We start from the raw sequence: 20,432 nt of genomic DNA on the forward strand, positions 1-20,432 counted from the left end.
AATTTCAAAAAATTATTAGATTCAAAATGTGCAAAGGTTTACTTTAACATTTTCTTTGTATTCTGTTTAGGAAATACTTAAAGAACAGCTGGCCAAGAAAGATGGTAGCCTCCAACAGTGGCGAGAAGAACGGGATCAACTGGTTGCAGCTTTAGAAATACAGCTGAAAACACTGATCTCCAGTAACGCACAGAAAGATAATGAAATTGAGCAACTAAAAAACATCACATCAGAGGCTTCTAAAACAGTCAGTAGAATCTTTTTTTTTTTTTTTTAAGATTCTTCTCACTTTATTTATTAATTTATTTTGGTCTTTTTGCCTTTTCTAGGGCCGCTCCCACAGTATATGGAGGTTCCCAGGCTAAGGGTCCAATTGGAGCTGTAGCTGCTGGTCTACGCCAGAGCCACAGCAACACCAGATCCAAGCCGAGTCTGCGACCTATACACCACAGCTCAAGGCAACGCCGGATTCTTAACCCACTGAGCGAGGCCAGGGATCGAACCTGCAACCTCGTGGTTCCTAGTCAGATTCTTTAACCACTGAGCCACGACGGGAACTCCAGTCAGTAGAATCTTGTTCTTTCTTTGCCTTTTAAAATATAGAACAATTTTAAAATTCTTTGATTATTCTTAATAAAAATGTAAGTAGATCAGTGGGAAGTCATAGTTTGAAAAGATTATTTGGATGTTTGGCATGAATTTTGAGTTTTTCAGAGTTATGATAGTTGACTCATCAATGACTAATTGAGAAATAGTACTTTCTCCAATATCTTGGTCGTTATCTCTCAGGTAGAGTAATTAGAAAATAAACTACTGGTGATTTAGTCTCTGGCTTTAATATGTGGAAATGTGACTCAGCCTGAACTCTTGGTGATATTTAAATACTTGAGTCCATTCTAAATTTATGATAAAGATAAATTGTTTTTGAGAATAGTGGTGAGATATGAATCATTCAGGAGTTACTTTTGTAATATTACCTTGGGGCTCAGGACCATGGATGAAGAGAGTATTGCATTTCACAGATAGCTATTTCCCAGGTAAATTGAATCAGGGTACATCTGAAGATAGTCTTTCCAGAGTAAATGATCTGATTTTAAAATCTTGTTGTAAAGCCTTCAGACTATTGGAAAATAAATGTGTGTATCTGTCTCTTATATCAAAAGAATTCATGATTGTAAGAGAAAGATTATTTGCTCAAAAAAGATGTATTAACATGTATAAATTGTACAGAATAGAAAGTTAGAGAAACTAGGTATTAGCTGCTGTCTGTGTGGTTTGGGGACCTTTGGGAAAATTACTTAACATTTCTGAACTTTAGAACAGAGATGGTGATGTCTTCTTAATAGAATTGTGAGAATTAATTGAACGAGTTTGTAGACCAGTTAGCACGGTTTTTATCATGGTGTAAGTCAGTACATGCTAGTTGCTTTCCCCACTATGAATGCAGTAGAATCTTTTTTCATTTGACAGTTATGGGTAGGTAACATAAGAGATGCATTTGACTTTTGATTTTGATGGTAATGATAAGGTCCATGTTGGAATTTAATAAGTTTAAGAATGTAATCTGATATTTCTTTTTGGATCCCTCAAGTAGGGTTTAGAAATAGAACATACCCTATGACTGATTAAGTGGGATGAAGAGGGTGCTGCAGGAGAAGGTCTAGTTATCAGTATGGTTGTTTCTGTTCTAATGATATAGTTACATTCCTAAGACGCCTCTAATTTTTCAAAATTGTGTTATCAAAGTGATTTTAGGGGTTCAAAGTCTAACTCAGTACAGACCAGGGTTATGTCATTTAACATCTCTACGTCTCTCTTTCCTCATCTGAAAAGTAGAAATGATGATTCTTGCCAAATCTAACTCAGAATTGCAGAGAAAGTAACATGAGAGAATATGTGTAAAAGACCTTAAAGTTGAAAATAATCTTTCAAATTTCTCTTTAGATCAGACTCAGAAGAGGCTTGGAAGTTACCCAGCCTTTCCTAAGTCTCTGAGGATGAAAGAGAGGAGGAAGGAGAGTTGGTCATTGACGAAGTCTTATTACTTCCACTATTTAATCCACCAAAATCTTGATTTTATATTCTTTAGGTGAACTATTTTAATGCATTTTCAGTTACAGTGGTTTATTGCTCTAATGTTTCCCTACTTTAGGAAAAACAAACCGTGGATGTCCAGCCCAGACCTATGAGTTCAGTGGATCCTGGCCAGGTTGAAACTGAACCTCAATCAACAAGTTTGGAAATTTCCCGGAATGAAGTAGAGGTGGGTATTTGATAACACAGTCCACTTTTTATCCCTCTTTATCAGTGACCATTAATTATTAAATAACACTTGCAAGTACAATTTAATCGGTTGTTATAGATGCCTTGCTATACAATTACATGTGTTTGCTATTGGCTTTGGGAAGGAAAACTAAAAGTTTTTGAAGGGAGATGCAGTTCTTTTGAGGAATTTTGATCCCCAAATGATATTAATCTCCTCTCAAAATGATACTGATCTTAAACAACAGGTTTTTTAATAAAGCAAATTTGATCACCCACACCAGGAGCACATGGCAGGTGTGGCAGCCAGCAACACCTCCCTCTTCTGCTGGGAAGCAGCCCAGGAGCCCTCTGTACCCTGTCTCCACCCCTGTTGCACTGTGTAAACCCAAAGGTATATTAAACTCTCAAACCAGAAAAAAAAAAAAAATGATCATCAGAAATAGGAAATCCTGGAGTTCCCATCATGGTGCAGCAGAAACGAATTTGACTAGGATCCATCAGGATGTAGGTTTGCTCCCTGGCCTTGCTCAGTGGGTTAAGGATCTGGTGTTGCCATTAGCTGTGGTGTAGGTCACAGATGCAGCTGGGATCTGGTGTTGCTGTGGCTCTGGCGCAGGCTGGCAGCTACAGCTTAGATTTGACCCCTAACCTGGGAACTTTCACATGCTGCAAATGTGGCCCTAAAAAACCAAAAAAAAAAAAAAATCCACAAAAGGTAAATATGTGTTGACTATTTTCTCATAAGTGGTCCCTTTAGTAAGCATTCTAGTAAATAGTATTTTTTTTTTTTTTTTTTGAAATTTTACCCTTTTAATAACCAGCTCCCTTATTGCACAACTGGTTAAGGATCTTGCATTGTCACTGCCCTGGCTTGGGTTGCTGCTGTGGTGTGGGTTTGATCTCTGGCCCAGGAACATGCTGTGGGTTCAGCCAAAAAAATTAAGTAGGTACTAAGAGAAGTAAGTCAGACAAAGAAGAACATCGTATTAAATCACATATATGTGGAATCCAAAAAAATGGTACAAATGAATTTATAAAAAAAATAAAAATAACTCTCACCAAATTCCAATAACTCATAATGAATTTCCTTAATTGCGGTGGGCATGGAGTTCTGTGACTCTGTTGGATAACATAGAGTTTCTCAGATTGCATATGAAATAGATAAAAATTCTGTGTCACTTTTCAAAAATACCTATTTTAAAAACGCATTTATGGAGTTCCCTTCGTGGCACAGCAGAAACGAATCCAACTAGAAACTGTGAGGTTGCGGGTTCAATCTTTGGCCTGCTCAGTGGGTTAAAGGATCTGGCGTTTCTGTGAGCTGTGGTGTAGGTTGCAGATGCAACTTGGATCTGATGTTGCTGTGGCTGTGGTGTAGGCCAGCAGCTGTAGCTCCAATTCAACCCCTAGCCTGGGAACCTCCATATGCAATGGGTACTGCCCTAAAAAGCAAAAATTAAAGAAACCTGCATTTATTTGGAACATTTCTTTGTTGGGGATCTTACTAAGCATTGAGGATAAAGTCACAATCACCATCCTCAAGGAGTAAGAAATCTAGTAAGACAGCTGTTTAATGCCTACCTTGTTTAACCTTACGGACAAAGTGTCATGAAGAGAGTACTAAGAAGGAACACTGACTGAGGAAGAAAGAATGAATTTTGCCAGAGTGGTTTTGTGGACATGGATTAGAGAAGATGACATCATACTGGGATCTGAAGGCGAACAGGAGTTTTCCAAGTAGAGAATGAGAAGAGGAAGGGTGTTTTTAATCTGGGGAAATAACACAAGCCATTCCTACAAGGCTTCTTCAGTCAAGTTTCAGAAGAGTCATGTTACTTCCACTCCATGCTATTGAACTTGGAAGGCATTAAGGCCAGCTTATATTCAAGGAAGGGGAATGAGATTTCATCTCTCAATGAGAAGAGTAGTAAAGAATTTGCAGCGCTCCACTCTGATGCAGTGGGTTAGGAATCTGACTGCAGAGGCTCAGGTTGCTGCGGAGGTATGAGTTTGATCCCCAGCCTGGTGTACTGGGTCAAAGGATCTGGCATTACTATAACTGTGGCTCAGGCCACAGCTGTGGCTCAGATTCAATCCCTGGCCCAGGAACTTCCTTATGCCACAGATGATGGTCATTACAAAAAAAAAGAATTTGCATCAAACGTTAGTTTAGCATAACTAGGTTCTCATTAAAAATCCTAGCTTCTCTCCTTTGAGATTTCTGATTTAGTAGGTTTGTAATCTTTTAAACAGTTTGTCTAGATTAATTCCTATGATGGTGCAAGTTTGGGAAATACTGATCTCTAAAGTTTCTCTCAGTTTTAACATACCATGTATAAACCTGGAGAAGATAGATATCTCAGTCTTTCTGTCTTTGCTGTGATGAATTTGACCCAGCAAACTTAATCTTTTCCAACTCATTGTCTTTAATAGGCTCCTGAGAGAATTTTTGGCAATTTAGAAATTCATGTTCTGCAAATAAGGTTTGTTTTCCTTTTGAATTCTGTTGTAGGATGGATCTGTAGTCCTTGACTCTTGTGAAGTGTCAACAGAAAATAACCGAACTAGTCGATTTCCAAAGCCTGAGTTAGAGATTCAGTTTACACCTTTACAGCCAAACAAAATGGCCGTGAAACACCCGGGTTGTACCACACCCGTGACGGTTAAGATTCCCAAGGCCCGGAAGAGGAAGAGTAATGAGATGGAGGAGGTAAATACTCAAATATTAAGTGGATTCAACAAACAAACATTATTATTATTAAGCTTAGTTGTAATATATAAACTCTGTTACATTGCCCTCCTGTTCATATGCACTGCTATTAGAGACCAAAATCATGATTTATTGTATATTTAATATACTTTAAGAATATTATTGTGTGGAGTTCCCATCGTGGCGCAGTGGTTAACGAATCCGACTAGGAACCATGAGGTTGCGGGTTTGGTCCCTGCCCTTGCTCAGTGGGTTAAGGATCTGGCGTTGCCGTGAGCTGTGGTGTAGGTTGCAGACGCAGCTCGGATCCCGCGTTGCTGTGGCTCTGGCGTAGGCCGGTGGCTACAGGTCCGATTCAACCCCTAGCCTGGGAACCTCCATATGCCACGAGACCGGCCCGAGAAATGGCAAAAAGATAAAAAAAAAAAAAAAAAAAAAAAAGAATATTATTGTGGTCCTCACACAAAAAGCTTATGGATTTAAAAATATATAATTTATTTCTTGTTTCAGTGAAGCTATGATATAGGCCAAATGATGGTGAATCATATTAGAGAACTATTTCAAGATAACAGTCCTATTCAGACTTAATCACTTTCCTTTTAATGTAAGAGAAGGTTGGTAAAGAATTTAGAGAAGTTCCTGCTGTGGCACAGTGGCTTAAGAATCTGATTGCTGCAGCTCGGATTGCTGAGGAGGCATGTAATCCCTGGCCTGGAGCAGTGAATTAAAAGGATCTGGTGTTGTTGCAGCTGTGGCTTGGAGTCCGTCCCTGGCTCAGGAATTTCCATATGCCAAGGATGTGGCAAAAAAAAAAAAAAAAAAAAAAAAAACAAAACAGAGAAGAGAGGAACGTGAAGGGGAGGGAAATAAATAAGAGAAACTGAAATGGCTTACTGGCATGGATATAATCTTTGTCATTTAATGAAAAACTTTTGTCTCTATGGTCAGAGAAGGTTTTGGAAGAGAAATTCTTTTTCTGTGAGCCAGTATTAAAATCTGGGTCACTATTTAGTGACAAGCTAAAACTGATTTGCTTCTTCCTACTGCAGCTTTCTGATTGTGGGGTTACCAAACTTTCTGTCATATCCTAGCCATGCAGGTTTGGCAAGTCACATAAATTTAGATCCTCATTTTCCTCCTTTTGGGAATAAAGAATTAGATCTAATACATTTTAAATGCTTTGCTTTTGCTTCACATGTGGTAGATACATAATAAGTGGCATTATTTATTTTAAAAGAAATTATTTTAAGTTTAAAACTATAATTATAAATCTCTAGCACAATAACTTTTTCTCCAACTTATTTTTTTCACTCCTTTAAAGAATAGTATATTTTCAAGCTGGTGGAAGAGCAGAAATAGCATTAACCATACTCCTCAGGCTCTCTGTCAGGTAATACATTTGCTGAATGAATATTATTTAGCATATTCCCTGCTACATGTAGAACACCTTTAGAGATTGTTTTGGAGAGCCTTAATTAACTTTTATTCTAAATGTGTTTAGTTTACACTTAGTACATTTTAGATACCATTAAGATACACTTGACCCTTGAACAGCATGAGGGCTAGGTGCCAGCTACTATGCAGTGACAATCTTGTGTAAATGAAATTCAGCCCTCTGTATGTGAGGCTCCCTATCTGTGGATCTAGCCAGTTGCAGATCATGTAGTTATGTGGTATTTATTTAGTATTGAAAAAAATCAGTGGATAAATGGACTCACACATTTCAAACTTGTGTTGTTCAAGGATCAACTATATAGTAAGTAGTTTAATTTCATCATCATCTAACTAACCCTGTGTTGACCTTTTCTTGACTTATCTTTTTCAAGGGAAAAGGAAAAATTGGTGTACTCAGAGGGTTAAGATACAATTATTTTGTTCATTTTACTGTTGGTTTACACTCCCCATTTCAGAATAGATAACAGATTGTTGTAGATAAATCATGTAGAAACTTAACAGTTTTAACTGATTTTGCTAGCTCTTTATTACTGTAATAAACTGAGTGTTGTAAAGTCCTTAGGAAAATCATTTATATGATGCTGTATTCTAATCTGTTGAAAACTCCAAAGAGTTCTTTATGAACACAAGTATGATAGAGTTATAATCTTTTTTCCTTTGCTTCCCTCTGTTTCCCATCTGTCTTTCTCCTTTCAGGAAAGCTGCTGCTTATAATCCTTATAACCTTGTAATTTGACCTTTACGGTTCAGTCATGGTCTCAATGCTTCTCTTCTTGCTTTTTTTTCCCCCTTTTATGCTTATAATCTTTAGTACAACTAGGATTTGCACAAGTTCAGTGCAGTTAATATATTACAGAAGACTTTGTCTTAAGTAGGGATATGTGGGGAAGAGAGTATGATGTCATGCCTATTTAGTAGGGAAGATGAATACGTTTCTTTAACATTTTGCCTGTGCTTGTGATGAAGATTTTTGATTGTTTTTGTTTTCAGTGTTGCTAAATATCAATTAGAGGTAATGCACAGCATGATGTGGAAGTTGGGGAAAGAGTAGATAAATTGTGCTAAATTTTAAAGACTGGGATTTAAATAAAAGATGTTATCCTTTCCACTGTTTTTTATTTAGCTAATATAATTTTATTATGATGTGTGTGAAAAATTCATAACTTCAGTCATTTTACAGTAAAAACATCTTAAATGATCATCCTGTGCACTTAAACTTGCATATATTATGTATCAATAGTATCTCAGTGAAGTCGGGAAAAAAATACCACCATTGGTCAGGCTTTCTTAACTTCAGCGCAGTGGACATTTTGGGGCCAGACATTTCTTTGTGTTAGAGACTACTATCCTGTTATATTGTAGGTTTTTTAGCAGTATTTCTGGCCTCTACCTACTAGTTACTGAGAAGCCTGCTCCTTATCCTCAGCAATGACAACCAAAAGTATCTCCAGACATTTGCCAATGTCCTCTGGAGTCAGAATTGCCCCCAGTTAAGAAACACTTTTTTGGTTTTTTTTGTTTTCATTCTTATCCCCCCCCCCCCCCCCCCGCCCTGAGTCTAGAGGGAGAAAGAAAATATTGTCAAGAAATTAATCAGTGTGAAATTCATTATTTTTAGGACTTTGTGAAATTTGAAAATAAGAAGAATGCGACACCCAGAACTAATTTGAAATCCCCTATTTCTGAGCATGTAAATTCTTCTGTCAAAAAAGAGCAAAAGGTTTGTCTTTTAATTTGTCCAAAATTGACCATTTTCATAACTTATATTTACAAAGTAGAAGATCAAAATAAAGATTTCAGATTTAATTAGTAATTATCCAGAAATTGAGTTTTGTTCAGCTACAACTCATTTATCTTCCGTTTCCTATTCATCTGATTCAGCTTACAATATAACCTTTAGCATTTAGCAAGTAGCAGGTACCTCCTAATGTGCTCACCTCTGACTTAGCACTCTACCTGTCACACTCCTTTTACCATTCTCTGGCCCTTTCATTCCTCTTCTTGTGTGGTTTTTTGTTTGTTTGTTTGTTTGTCTTTTGTCCTTTTTAGGGCTGCACCCTCGGCATGTGGAGGTTCCCAGGCTAGGGGTCCAATTGGAGCTGTTGCTGCCAGCCTACACCAGAGCCACAGCAACACCAGATCCAAGCCTCCTCTGCAGCATACAGCTCATGGCAACGCTGGATCCTTAACCCACTGAGTGAGACCAGGTATCGAACCTACAACCTCATGGTTCCTAGTTGGATTCGTTTCTGCTGCCCCACGACGGGAACTCCTCCTTGTGTTCTTGATCCCAAGTTCTCTGCCTGAGAATTCATAACCTGTGTCTGGCCTCTTTAATTCAACTGTGGCTGTAACTGTTTCCTTCTGACATTCCTCATCAATAATAACAAAAAACGTTTGTTTATTAGGTTTCCACTCGCCCATCATCTAAGAAAACGTACTCCTTACGGAGTCAGGCATCCACAATCAGTATAAATGTGCCCACTAAGAAAAAAGAAGGAGCGCTACAGAAATTTGGAGACTTCTTACAACATTCTCCAACTATTCTTCAATCAAAAGGTTTGTAGAGTAGTAATTAAATGGCTTTGTATATTAGGTATATGGTGTTTTCTAATATCTGGTAGGTGTTTAAACTCAGTAACAGTGACTATTATATTTCAAATAGACATTGTCCTGTGTTAGGTACTGTGGAAGGAAGCATAAAAGGGTGATAAGTCTTACAGCTCATGGCAGAGTAGGCTATTTAATGTAGTTATAGAGATGCCAGCAAACTTCTATAGTAGTATTGCAAGAAGAGAGCTATTTTGTTTTGGGCCATGGGAAGATTTTATAGAGGAGATGGGATTTAACCTGGATTTTGAAATGTTGGAAGATTATACCTCCTAGAGATAATCACTGTATATATTATGGCATATATTCTAGAGGTTTTTTCTTCTATGTGGATAAGCATTACCTAATCACATATATCAAAAACATTTCTATAAATATCTATTGTTTAGTTGCCACAAGTATAGTACCAGGAGAATGTAAGGAATGTGCAGGCAATTCCAGATCGCAGTATGCATCTGGCATGTAGAATGTGGAGAGATTATTGGGAGGAAGAGGGCAGAAAGGAGTGAGTTTTGGTGAGATGACCTGAGGGTTAGCAGTAGAGTCTACCACTAAGTTGGTAGTCTCCACCGCTAATAGTCTCTCTAAATTGGAATCTAGAGGTTGGGAGAATGAGTAGGGGAAAGGACTAAAAGCAGAGGATAGTTGAATTGAGTCAAATTGATTGTGTAAAAATAGTTTCTTTAAAAACATACCGCAGAGATTCCCAAACTTTCTTGGTTCACAGTGCCCTGAATGTCTCAGTAATTTTTATCAATGTGTTCATGCACCCAAAGAAACACCTATAGTCCTATCTTTAGTACTTAAGGCCAAACAGCCACTGAAAATTCAGCTTCTGAAAATCTAGGTTGCCAAAATATGTCATCATCAAAGGGAAAGTAATGTGATGATACCCTTTTTGAAAGTGTGAACTACCCTGAGCTATTGAGTCTGTGTTTTTCTCAAAGATTTAAAATACTCCAGGAGTTCCTGTCGTGGCTCAGTGGTTAACGAATCCGACTAGGAACCATGAGGTTGTGGGTTCGATCCCTGGCCTTGCTCAGTGGGTTAAGGACCCAGCGTTGCCATGAGCTGTGGTGTAGGTCGCAGACGAGGCTCGGATCCCACGTTGCTGTGGCTCTGGCGTAGAACGGTGGCTACAGCTTGTATTCAACCCCTAGCCTGGGAACCTCCGTATGCTGCGGGAGCGGCCCAAGAAATGGCAAAAAGACAAAAATTAAAAAATAATGACATAAATAAATAAATAAAATATTCCAGGGTGCTCTTGTGAATTTGCGATGGCATATCTTGGTGTATGGTTTGGGAATTTCAGACTTACCAGACCCATTTAGATATATTTTTTGAAAAATATATGCATTCATTGAAAGGTATAGTTTGTATAAGCATAGAAAATATCCAGAGAGACAAACAGAAAATTGTTAAGTATCTAAATTTGGAGAGTTGGGAATTGTTATTTTAGCTTCTTAGGTATTTTATTTAAATACTGACCACTGCTTATATATTAAAAATAAATACCTTTTTAAGGACTGGGAAGTACCCCACATGGTAATGAGTCCCTTATTTTGTTAATTCAGCTCCTTGACAGCTTCCCTACCTATATAGCTGGTGTGGATGTTTAAAAAAACTTAATTTCTAGGAATATAAAGTATCCCTGTTTTTGTAACTATAGTACATGTCTGTTGATCACTTGGAAGTACAGAGAAAAAAGAAGAAAATGGAGATTAGTTCTTAAAATTCTGCTGCTCTGGCAATTACTATTAATCCATTACTCAGTATCACTGGTCTTGCAGTTTATCCCTTTTGTCTTCCTCCTGTCCACTTAGTACATGGAAGCCAAAGTGATCTTTTCAAATTGCAAATTGAATTATTTAAACTGTAATTTTGTATTTTCTTATTATCTTTTTCAGCTCTACAAGTGCAAAATATCTGTCTTTATTTCAGCTCTATAAGTGCAAAATGTCTGGTTTATATTCTCAGCTGCTTAGTATAGTGGCTGGCACATTAGTAGTGAGGAGTCTGGAGCCTCCAGCCCCAAATCCTATATGTGGTTTGTTTCAGGCTGACCATAGAAAAACAAAGGTTTTACTGATTAGGCCTCATGGTGAGAGCTGCCCTCCCCACATGAAATGCAGTTTCCAAAGGGAGTTAGTTAGGGACTTAGCTTTCCTGCTGGCCATATCCTCACAACATATCTGCATTCCTAGCCTGGATGCCTTCATTTGGATCCTCTTTATTGGGGGCCTTCGGTAGAGAATTTCCTCAGGCACCTCTGCCAAAGACCTTCTTATGATGGGAAAGAGGAGAGAATCTTGAAGACATTTTTCTCCACTCTGTTTTCCACTTCTAGCCAGTCCCCCCTGGTGTCCAGCCCCAAGTCCATAAAACAGTTGTTTGTGCTCACTTGGCAATGAGGTGACTCCAGCTTCTGTCCTGGTCCACCTGGTCCATCGTTGCATGGGAGGGAGTATGGAAGGGAGGTGGTAGTGGCACTTTATAAGGTTTAGCCTCTTGCTTACTCCACTGTAGTAAGTGGTTACAGACTTGATTGTAAACTCTGATTTTGACTTGTTTTAATTAGTTGCCCCAACATCTGGCAGCTCAGCTCTGAGGCTCAGCTCAGCCCTTGACAAATAGACCCTCAATTCAGCATATTTCTTTAAATGTGTTTATTTTATTTTATTTTATTTTATTTGCCACTTCCATGGCACGTATAAGTTCCTGGGCCATGGATTGAGCCCAAACTGTTGGAATGACAACACTGGGTCCTTAACCTACCACACCACAAGGGAACTCCCTTAAATGTGTTTTCTATATTTAAAAATATATATGGTTGATACCATATGTATATGCATTTTACATCCAGGAGTTTTTCCAAATGGAAGTAAATTTTCAGTTAAAATCAGTATGTGTCTCTTAAAATATGCAAAGTAAAAACTTAAAAAATTCTTATTCTGCTTCCCAGAAGCAGTCAACAGTTTGGTTTCCATCTTTTACTCTAATGTGTGTGCTCGCACACATGTGCATATATTAAACTAGAAGTAAAGGGCTCACAATGAACAAGTTACTTTCACTTAATATTCATTGTGGACATATTTACGTGTGAATACTGAACTAGCTCTGCCACCTGATTGTTAATGCTGCAAAGTGCACTATATGTGTATCCTGCTCCTTTCCTTAATGTAGCATAAACCTCTTCCACGTCATTAAAAACTTCTGGGTTTTATTGGTTGTACTGTAATTTACTAAATCTTTTCTGTGTTGAACATTAGTGAAATATTTTATTTATTTGTCTTTTTGTTTTTGCTGTTGATCATCATTTCATGAGTTTATTAGGCATTAATTTTTTTCCTTCTGAGTTTTTTGTTCATATCCTTTAAGCATTTATATAAATTGTAGTGCTTTATAATATGGTTCTCATTAGGATTTCAAACCTGAATTAAAAAATTATTTCAGGATTTAATGTATTTTTTTCATAGCAAAGAAGATAATTGAAACAATGAGCTCTTCAAAGCTCTCAAATGTAGAAGTAAGTAAAGAAACTGTGTCTCGACCAAAACGAGCCAAACGGAAATTGTATACAAGTGAAATTTCTTCGCCTATTGATATATCTGGCCAGGTGGTAAGCTATTTCAGTTGTCCTAAAAGTAAAATTGTTCATTTTCTTTTTAATTGTGAAGTATTCATAATAATTTGAATCTTAAAGTGGTTTGAGTTTTTAATTCTGTAGATCAGATATTTTAAAACATGGTTTAAATGTTACTTTTGGACTTAGATATGTAAGTTTATAATAATTGAATAAAAATGCTGCATTAGTGTGTATATTTGTATATGCATCTGCATTTGTAAACTCATCAGAGGAATTTTAATTCCATCAGTAAAATTATCACTGTTTAATAGGTTATTGGTTTTTAACGTCTCTTTTTCTTATCTTTATTACAAGAGTTGTACAAATCTGGGCCTGAGTCTGCCTGAGAAATACAGAGTAGATAGTCATTTCCTCCCACTTTTCCTCTAAGGCTTCTAGGTTCTCTTAAGAAGAGACTAGTTTGTCACCCCAACTCTATGACTCATTCTCCTCACTCAGAACAGGCTGTGCTATTACAGGGAAAGTTCTAATTTTCTATCATGGTTGCTTTTGCCAGTGGATGAAAGTGAATATGGAAAAGTAATTAAAGGAAAAGCCTTCAATAGGAAGTGGCCAAGAAAAATCAGGGGAGAGACCTTTTGCAACGGTAGCTATCAGATGTAAGATAGACACTTGAAGCAAGTAGTAAGGATTAAGGTTGTTATTAGAACAGGCTTTTGGAAGTACTATTCCCTTGGTTACTTTTTTCCATCTATCTGATAAATATATAATGACTGAAATTATTTCTCGGTTGCAAAATAATGCTCTAAGTTGTATACTTGTTACTGCAAAAGATCATTTCTTTTTTTTTTTTTTGTCTTTCTGTCTTTTTTAGGGCCTCACCCGAGGCCTATGGAGGTTCCCAGGCTAGGGGTCCAATCAGAGCTGTAGCCGCCAGCCTAGGCCAGGGCCACAGCAACGCAAGATCCGATCTGTGACACCACAGCTCATGGCAACACTGGATCCTTAACCCACTGAGCGGGGTCAGGGATTGAACCTGCGTCCTTGTAGATGCCAGTCAGGTTCGTTAACCACTGAGCCATGATGGGAACTCCCAAAAGATCATTTCTTAAAAATGATTTGAGGCACTTGTCTCCAAATATTTTAGTAATTATTTCAAGCTAAGTATGTCCCTGAATTCAACAAAAAGTGTAGATTATTATAATTCCAGAATTATTAGTGTTTAAAGAATCTTTTATAAAATCTACTTTAGGCATGATTTTTTGTAGAAGATATATACGTGCAGTCTAGAAGGACAAGACAATACTGTAATATATTTATTATTTCAACGATTAAGAAAATGAACACATTAAGTATAAGTAAGCTTTTGGTTTTATTTTCATTTATAAAAATTATGAAATTGTTAATTTCAGATTTTGATGGACCATAAAGTGAAAGAAAGTGATCATCAGATTCTGAAACGACGACTTCGAACTAAAACAGCCAAATAAATCACTTACAGAGAATGGTTTAATATATTTTATATTCATAATCATTGTAACTTGCATCCCTGACTTTTTAAAGTTAATTGTATATACTGTGATACGTAAAATCCCTTTGTATATACATTGCTATTTTATAATAGTATAATTTTAATTCAATAAAGAAACTGTCAGCAATAAATTTACTTATCTACTTTTCTAAGGCTTTTAAATAATAGCTTCTTTTCTAACTGTATGTATTTTTCCATTATCCCAGACATGGGACCAGTGAGTATCTGAGGAAAGATGCTGTTATTTTTGTTTGTTTTTCTATACATAGATGTTATAGGACAGAAATTTGGTTTACTTATATTTAACAGTATTTTAGGAATTGTTTTAGTGTGTCTGTTAGGCAATACAGGTGAATTTACGTACCTGTTTTATAGCTAAGATTCAGGGAGTAAGTGTATACACGTTTCCTAGTTGCTAAATTTTTATGTACATAATTTAGAAAAGATTTCTGGTCTTTAATTAGAATGTCTTTGATTTTTAAATAATTGAATAGAGTTGGCTTTCTGATATTTGTACATAATTTAGAAAAGATCTCAGGTCTTTAATTAGAATGTCTTGGATTTTTAAATAATTGAATAGAGTTGGCTTTCTGATATTTTATTTTTGCTTTTTTAGGGCCACACCCAAAAAAGGGCCCATGTGGAAGTTCCCAGGCTAGGGGTTGAACTGAAAGTGTAGCCGCTGGCCTACACCACAGCCACAGCAACGTGGGACCCTGACCCACGAAGGGAGGCAGGGATCGGCACATCCTCATGGATACTAGTTGGATTCATTGCCACTATGCTACCTACCATGGTAACTCTGGCTTTCTGATATTTTAGAACAGATGCTAGAATCAGAAAGTTAGGAGTTCCTATCGTGGCACAGCAGAAATGAATCCGACCAGGAACCATGAGGTTGTGGGTTCAATCCCTGGCCTCGCTACACCACCCCTGCCATGAGCTGTGGTGTAGGTCACAGACTCGGCTTGGATCTGGCCGGCAGCTGTAGCTCCAATTGGACCCCTAGCCTGGGAACCTCCATATGCCACAGGTGTCGCCCTAAAAAGACAAATGACAAAAAAAAAAAAAAAAAAAAAAAAAAAAAGAAGCAGAAAGAAGGGGAGAGGAGATAACATCTAGAGACCAAAAAAATAACACTGATATCTAGGAAAGATAGGATTTTAGGCCTGAAGAGACCTTAGAAATATATATTCTTCATTTTACAGGTGAGAAAACTAAGAGCAATAAAGTTTACTTTCTCAAGATATCATGGGTAACATATGTTAAGCTTTGGTTTAACAAAAAAACAAGAAGCAAAAACAAAGCAGAGCCCTCAATAATTGTTGCCAGCTGAGACTTTTTAAGAGCACACATTTATACACCTAAAACCTTCAAGTGTTCATTGAATTTTAACATTGTTTACTATAGTCATGACCCCGAGTCAGGAATAAAAGTTGTCTTTGGTGTCTTGTTTAGGAGATGCTTGTACCATGTTTAAGGAAAGTTTTCATCAAAATGATTAATTTAAAACTGAATCTCTTTAAGCATGAAAATATTTTTATTATGCCACATAGATTCATTATGCTAAAATATGTACATAATTGATCCTTATTATTTACAGATTCCATATTTGCAATTTGCTTATTTGCTAAAATTGTCACCCCCAAAAACAGTACCTAGGCACTTTTGTAGTCATTCTCAGACATTCCCAGAGTGGCAAAGAATTTGAATCACTCAACACACATGTTCCCAAGCTCATATTAAACAAGGTGACACTGCTGCCTTCTTTCAGCTCTCATATTGTAGATAAGTTTCTGCATACCACAAAGTAGAACAGGAGCCACAAAGGAGATGGAGTTTGCCGGATTGGAAGGGCTTGAGAAATACCTTCGGCTTTCCACACATTTATACTAACAAAGCATAAAAGCAAGTCTGCATAAGTTAAAAATAGTAATCAAAATGCCTATTGGAACAAGAATCAACACTTAACACATCATTTATAATGTGTGACATCACAGCACATATGGAAAGAAACAGGAAAATGGGTCTCATGGTAAAGGGAAAAAAAAAAAAAGCAGTGAAGAAAAACTTTCACATGGCCCAAATTTTGAATTTTGCAAAAACTTTGTCAGCTCTTAATGTGCATATTCAAGATTTATTTCTTCAGATATTTTTTCTGTCCCTTTCTCTCTCTTCTCCTTCTGGCACCCCTATAATATGGATGTTGATGCGTTTGACATGGTCCCAGAGTTCTCTGAGACTCTCCATTTGTTTTCAGTTTTTTTTCTTTTTTCTGTTCTGCATCAGTGATTTCCACTAATCTGTCCTCCACTTCGCTTATTCATTCTTCTGCCTTCTGTATTCTGCTGTTGGTTGCTTCTAAAGAATTTTTTATTTGTTATTGTATTTTGCATCTCTTCTTGCTTAAGCTTTACTGTATTTCTTTTCTTTCTTTTTTTTTTTTTTGGTCTTTTTGCCTTTTCTAGGGCCACTCCCACGGCATATGGAGATTCCCAGGCTAGGGATCTAATCGGAGCTGTAGCTGCCAGCCTGCGCCACAGCCATAGCAATGGGGGATCTGAGCCTTGTCTGCAACCTACACCACAGCTCACGGCAACACCAGATCTTTAACCCACTGAGCAAGGCCGGGGACCAAACCTACAACTTTGTGGTTCCTGGTCAGATTGGTTAACCACTGTGCCATGACGGGAGCTCCTGTTGTCTTGTATTTCTTTGCTCAGTGTTTCCTGTAAATTATCCATCTTTGCCTCCAGTTTATTTCCAATGTCTTGCATTATCTTCAGCCTCAACAGTCTAAAGTCTTTTTCCTGGAGGCTGAGAATCTCCTGATCACTTAGCTGTTTTTCTGGGGTTTTTTCCTTTCTCCCTTATCTGAGTTACAGTTCTCTGTCTTTTCATTTTTGTAGGTTTTTGGTGTGGTGACCTTTTTACAGATAATAGAGTTGTAGCCTCTCTTATTTCTGTCATCTGCCCCCTTCTGGCATCTGCCTGCTTGTGGCTGAAGTTGGTATGGGGGCTTGCTGTAGGCTTCCTGATGGGAGGGACTGATGCCTGCCCGCTGGTAGGTGGAGCTGATTCCTATCCCTTTGGTGGGTGGGGCTTTGTCTCTGGGTGAGATTCAGGTGGCTGTGTGCCTTGGGGGGTCTTTAGGCAGCCTGTTTATCGAAGGGCGGGGCTGTGATCCCACCTGGATTGTTGTTTGCCCTGAGGCTTCTCAGCGCTGATGGGTGGGGCCAGATTTTCCCAAAATGGCCACCTCCAGAGAAAGGCACACTGCTGAATATTCCCAAGAGCTTTGCTTTCAATGCCCTTCCCTCACACCAAGCCACGTTCACCCCGTTTTCTCAGGAGCTCCTCCAAGAACTGCAGTCAGGTCTGACCAAGATTCCTGTGGAGACTTTGCTTTGCCCTGGGACCCAGTGCACATGAAAGTCTGTGTGCGCCTTTTAAGAATGGGGTCTCTGTTTCCCACAGTCCCGTGGAGCTCCTGTTTACAAGCGCCACTGGCCTTCAGTGCAAGATGCTCCAGGGGCTCTTTCTCCCAGTGCCAGATCCCCAGGTGTGGGGGTTTGACATGGGACTCAGAACTCTCACCCCTGGAGGTGAGTCTCTGTGATGCAGTTACTCTCCAGTCTGTGGGGCCTCCCACCCAGGAGGTATGGGATTGCTTATATGGCATGTAATCACCTCTCCTACCTCTTAATGTGGCCTTCTCTTTGTCTTCTGGAGTAGGATATCTTTTTGAAAGTTTCCAGTCCATTTGGTTGAAGGTTGCTCAGCATTTCGTTGTAATTTTGTTGTTTTTATGAGAGAAGTTGAGCTCCAGTCCTTCTAGTCCACCATCTTAATCCCATCTTTGCATATTAAAGATTTAAAGGAAATGTCATCTTAATGAGTAAAGACAGGAAATCTCAGCAGAGGTTGGAAAGTATAAATAAATTCAGTGGAATTTTTAAAATAAAAAATTTGGGTAGATTTAACAGAAGATTAGAAATGTCAGAAGAAAGTCTGAGTGAACTTGAAAACATCAATTAAAATTTTCCAATCAGAGAAGAAAGGAGTTTGGAGAAAGCCTGAGGGTCCTGTGGAACAGTATCTAATGTATTAACAGATGTAACTAGAGATCCAGGAGGATAAAAGAATGAAAATAGGGCAGAAGAATACATTTGAAGAAATAATGGCCAAATATTTTACAAGTTTTACTATAGATAAACCAGCAAAATTTTGAGAAATGCAACAGATTGTCAACAAGTCTGGAGAAAATATTATAGTATATGTTGGCAAAGGAGACCATATATGCACACATATATATACACATACGTATGTGTTTTGCAGCAACATGGATGCAACTGGAGATTCTCATACTAAGAAAGAGACATATATCAATTATATGAGGAATCTAAAATATGGCACAAATGAACCTATGTACAAAAACAGAAACAGACAGACACAGAAGAGACTTGTGGTTGCCAAAGGGGAGTGGAGGTTCTGGGGTTAGTAGATACAAACTCATATTTAGAATGAGGTCCTACTGTGCAGCACAGGGAAGCATATGCCATCTCTTGGGAAAGACCATGATGGAAGGCAATATAAGAACGGGAATGTGTGTGTGTGTGTATACACACACATGTATATATATATATATATATATATATACACATACACACAGATACACACATTTACAATGTGCCTATTTCTGCTGTAAAGCAAAGTGATCCAGTCATATATAAACAACTATAACAAAAACTTACATTTATTTTAAATGATTTTTATTTTTTCCATTATATCTTGTTTACAGTGTTCTGTCCATTTTCTACTGTACAGCAAGGTGACCCAGTCACACATACATATATATAATACATTCATGTCACATTATCGTCCATCATGCTCCATCATTAAGTGACTAGATATAGCTCCCAGTGCTACATAGCAGGATCTTATTGCTTATCCATTCCAAAGGTAATAGTTTGCATCTATTAACCCCAAATTCCCAGTCCATCCCACTCCCAATCCCATCCCCTCCCCCTTGGACAAATAAAAATTTTAAAAAATCTCTTAAAATTGTAGTGAGAACAGTAATACTAGAATGAGTGCTTCACTAAAGAAGATATAGGCAGAAATCAGTATACTGTTAGTATACTTAAGGAAAGACAGTCAAGGTTATTGATTATCATTGGAAGGCAAATTAAAGCCATGAGTGGAGGGAAACCTGCAGTGAGAGAAGGAAGTCAGTGATTGCGCTAAGGCTGTGGTCAAGAGATCCTGTGGTCCAGGATCAGAGGACATGAAGAAACTTCTTGGTGCAATGGCTGTGTTCTATGCCTTGATTGTTTTGTATTCTGTATGTAGTTTCCAAAAATAAAATTGTCTTTAAAATGGATGAATTTTATCATATGAAATTTTACCTCAATAAAAAGCTGGAGAAAAGAATTAAAAAAAAAAATGAGATACCATTCCGTGGAGATTAGAATAGATGAAATTAGAAAGACTGCCATTACCAAGTGAAAGATTCTGGCTTCTAGCACATAAATATTTAAAAGAATTTTTTTTTTCCCCTGTGGAGTAACTGCACTCGTTCTTTATTGTGGCAAGAGGTTATAATTTGGAAAATGTTCTGGAGGCATCTTTTGACAAATAACTGTAAGGTATGGTGAGTTAAAAATAATAGAATTATAATTGAAACATTTTATTAAAGCTTACTTTAGGATACATGTATTAATAATTCTACTTGATGAAGTGGTTGATAGCCAACTTGGGGGACAGTTTGAAAATGTGCAGCTGTTTGGTATTCAAAATGGAATATAAGACAAGTGTTAAGCTGAGTTAGTTCTAATTGCCCTGGGGGAGATCATTAGAGGACTCCTGTTGTGAACACTTTTGTAAAGGAAATAATAAGTTTTAATACTTAATCACTTTCTAATTTATGTTTTACACGTTTAAGATTTTACTTTTTTCTTATATAAGGTTATACCTGATTTTTGGTTAAAAGCCAGTTTAGCAAATGTTTATCAAAAGTTGATAATAGGAATTCCTGCTGTGGCACAGCATGTTAAGAATCTGACTGCAGCAGCTCAGTTTGCTGCTGAGGAGCAGGTTCGATCCCCAGCCCCGCAGCTGCGGAATGGGCCACAGCTGTGGTTCAGATTCAGTCCCTGCCTGGGAATTTCCATATATCTAGAGTGCAGCCATAATATTGAAAAAAAAAAAAGAAAGTAAATGATGATAAATACTATTTAAAGCATAACAGAAAAAAGCTAAATATTTGTATATCT

General features: G+C 37.6%; 1 protein-coding gene across 16 annotated transcripts in view; it reads left to right on the forward strand.

The window, feature by feature from the left end:
* The window catches only part of KIF20B (kinesin family member 20B), an 81,208-nt gene extending 66,920 nt beyond the window's left edge, over positions 1-14,288 (forward strand). For 4 of the 16 annotated variants that reach the window (XM_005671270.4, XM_005671274.4, XM_005671273.4 and 1 more), the window contains 8 exons: positions 71-247; positions 2,153-2,263; positions 4,778-4,975; positions 6,297-6,365; positions 8,049-8,150; positions 8,839-8,989; positions 12,517-12,659; positions 14,039-14,288. In XM_005671270.4, the coding sequence (XP_005671327.2) occupies positions 71-247; positions 2,153-2,263; positions 4,778-4,975; positions 6,297-6,365; positions 8,049-8,150; positions 8,839-8,989; positions 12,517-12,659; positions 14,039-14,116 (1,029 nt within the window). In that variant the 3' untranslated portion in view covers positions 14,117-14,288. The remainder of the gene's footprint in view (positions 1-70; positions 248-2,152; positions 2,264-4,777; positions 4,976-6,296; positions 6,366-8,048; positions 8,151-8,838; positions 8,990-12,516; positions 12,660-14,038) is intronic. The other 12 variants (XM_005671272.4, XM_021072620.2, XM_001928931.6 and 9 more) reach the window with 5 other exon arrangements.
* The last annotated feature ends 6,144 nt before the right edge of the window (positions 14,289-20,432 follow it).

Source organism: Sus scrofa, chromosome 14 (assembly GCF_054392235.1).
Source record: "Sus scrofa isolate SSC_HxYL_T2T_F1_AM1 chromosome 14, Sscrofa_HxYL_maternal_Yorkshire_Landrace_v2.0, whole genome shotgun sequence".
Taxonomy (NCBI): Eukaryota; Metazoa; Chordata; class Mammalia; order Artiodactyla; family Suidae; genus Sus; species Sus scrofa.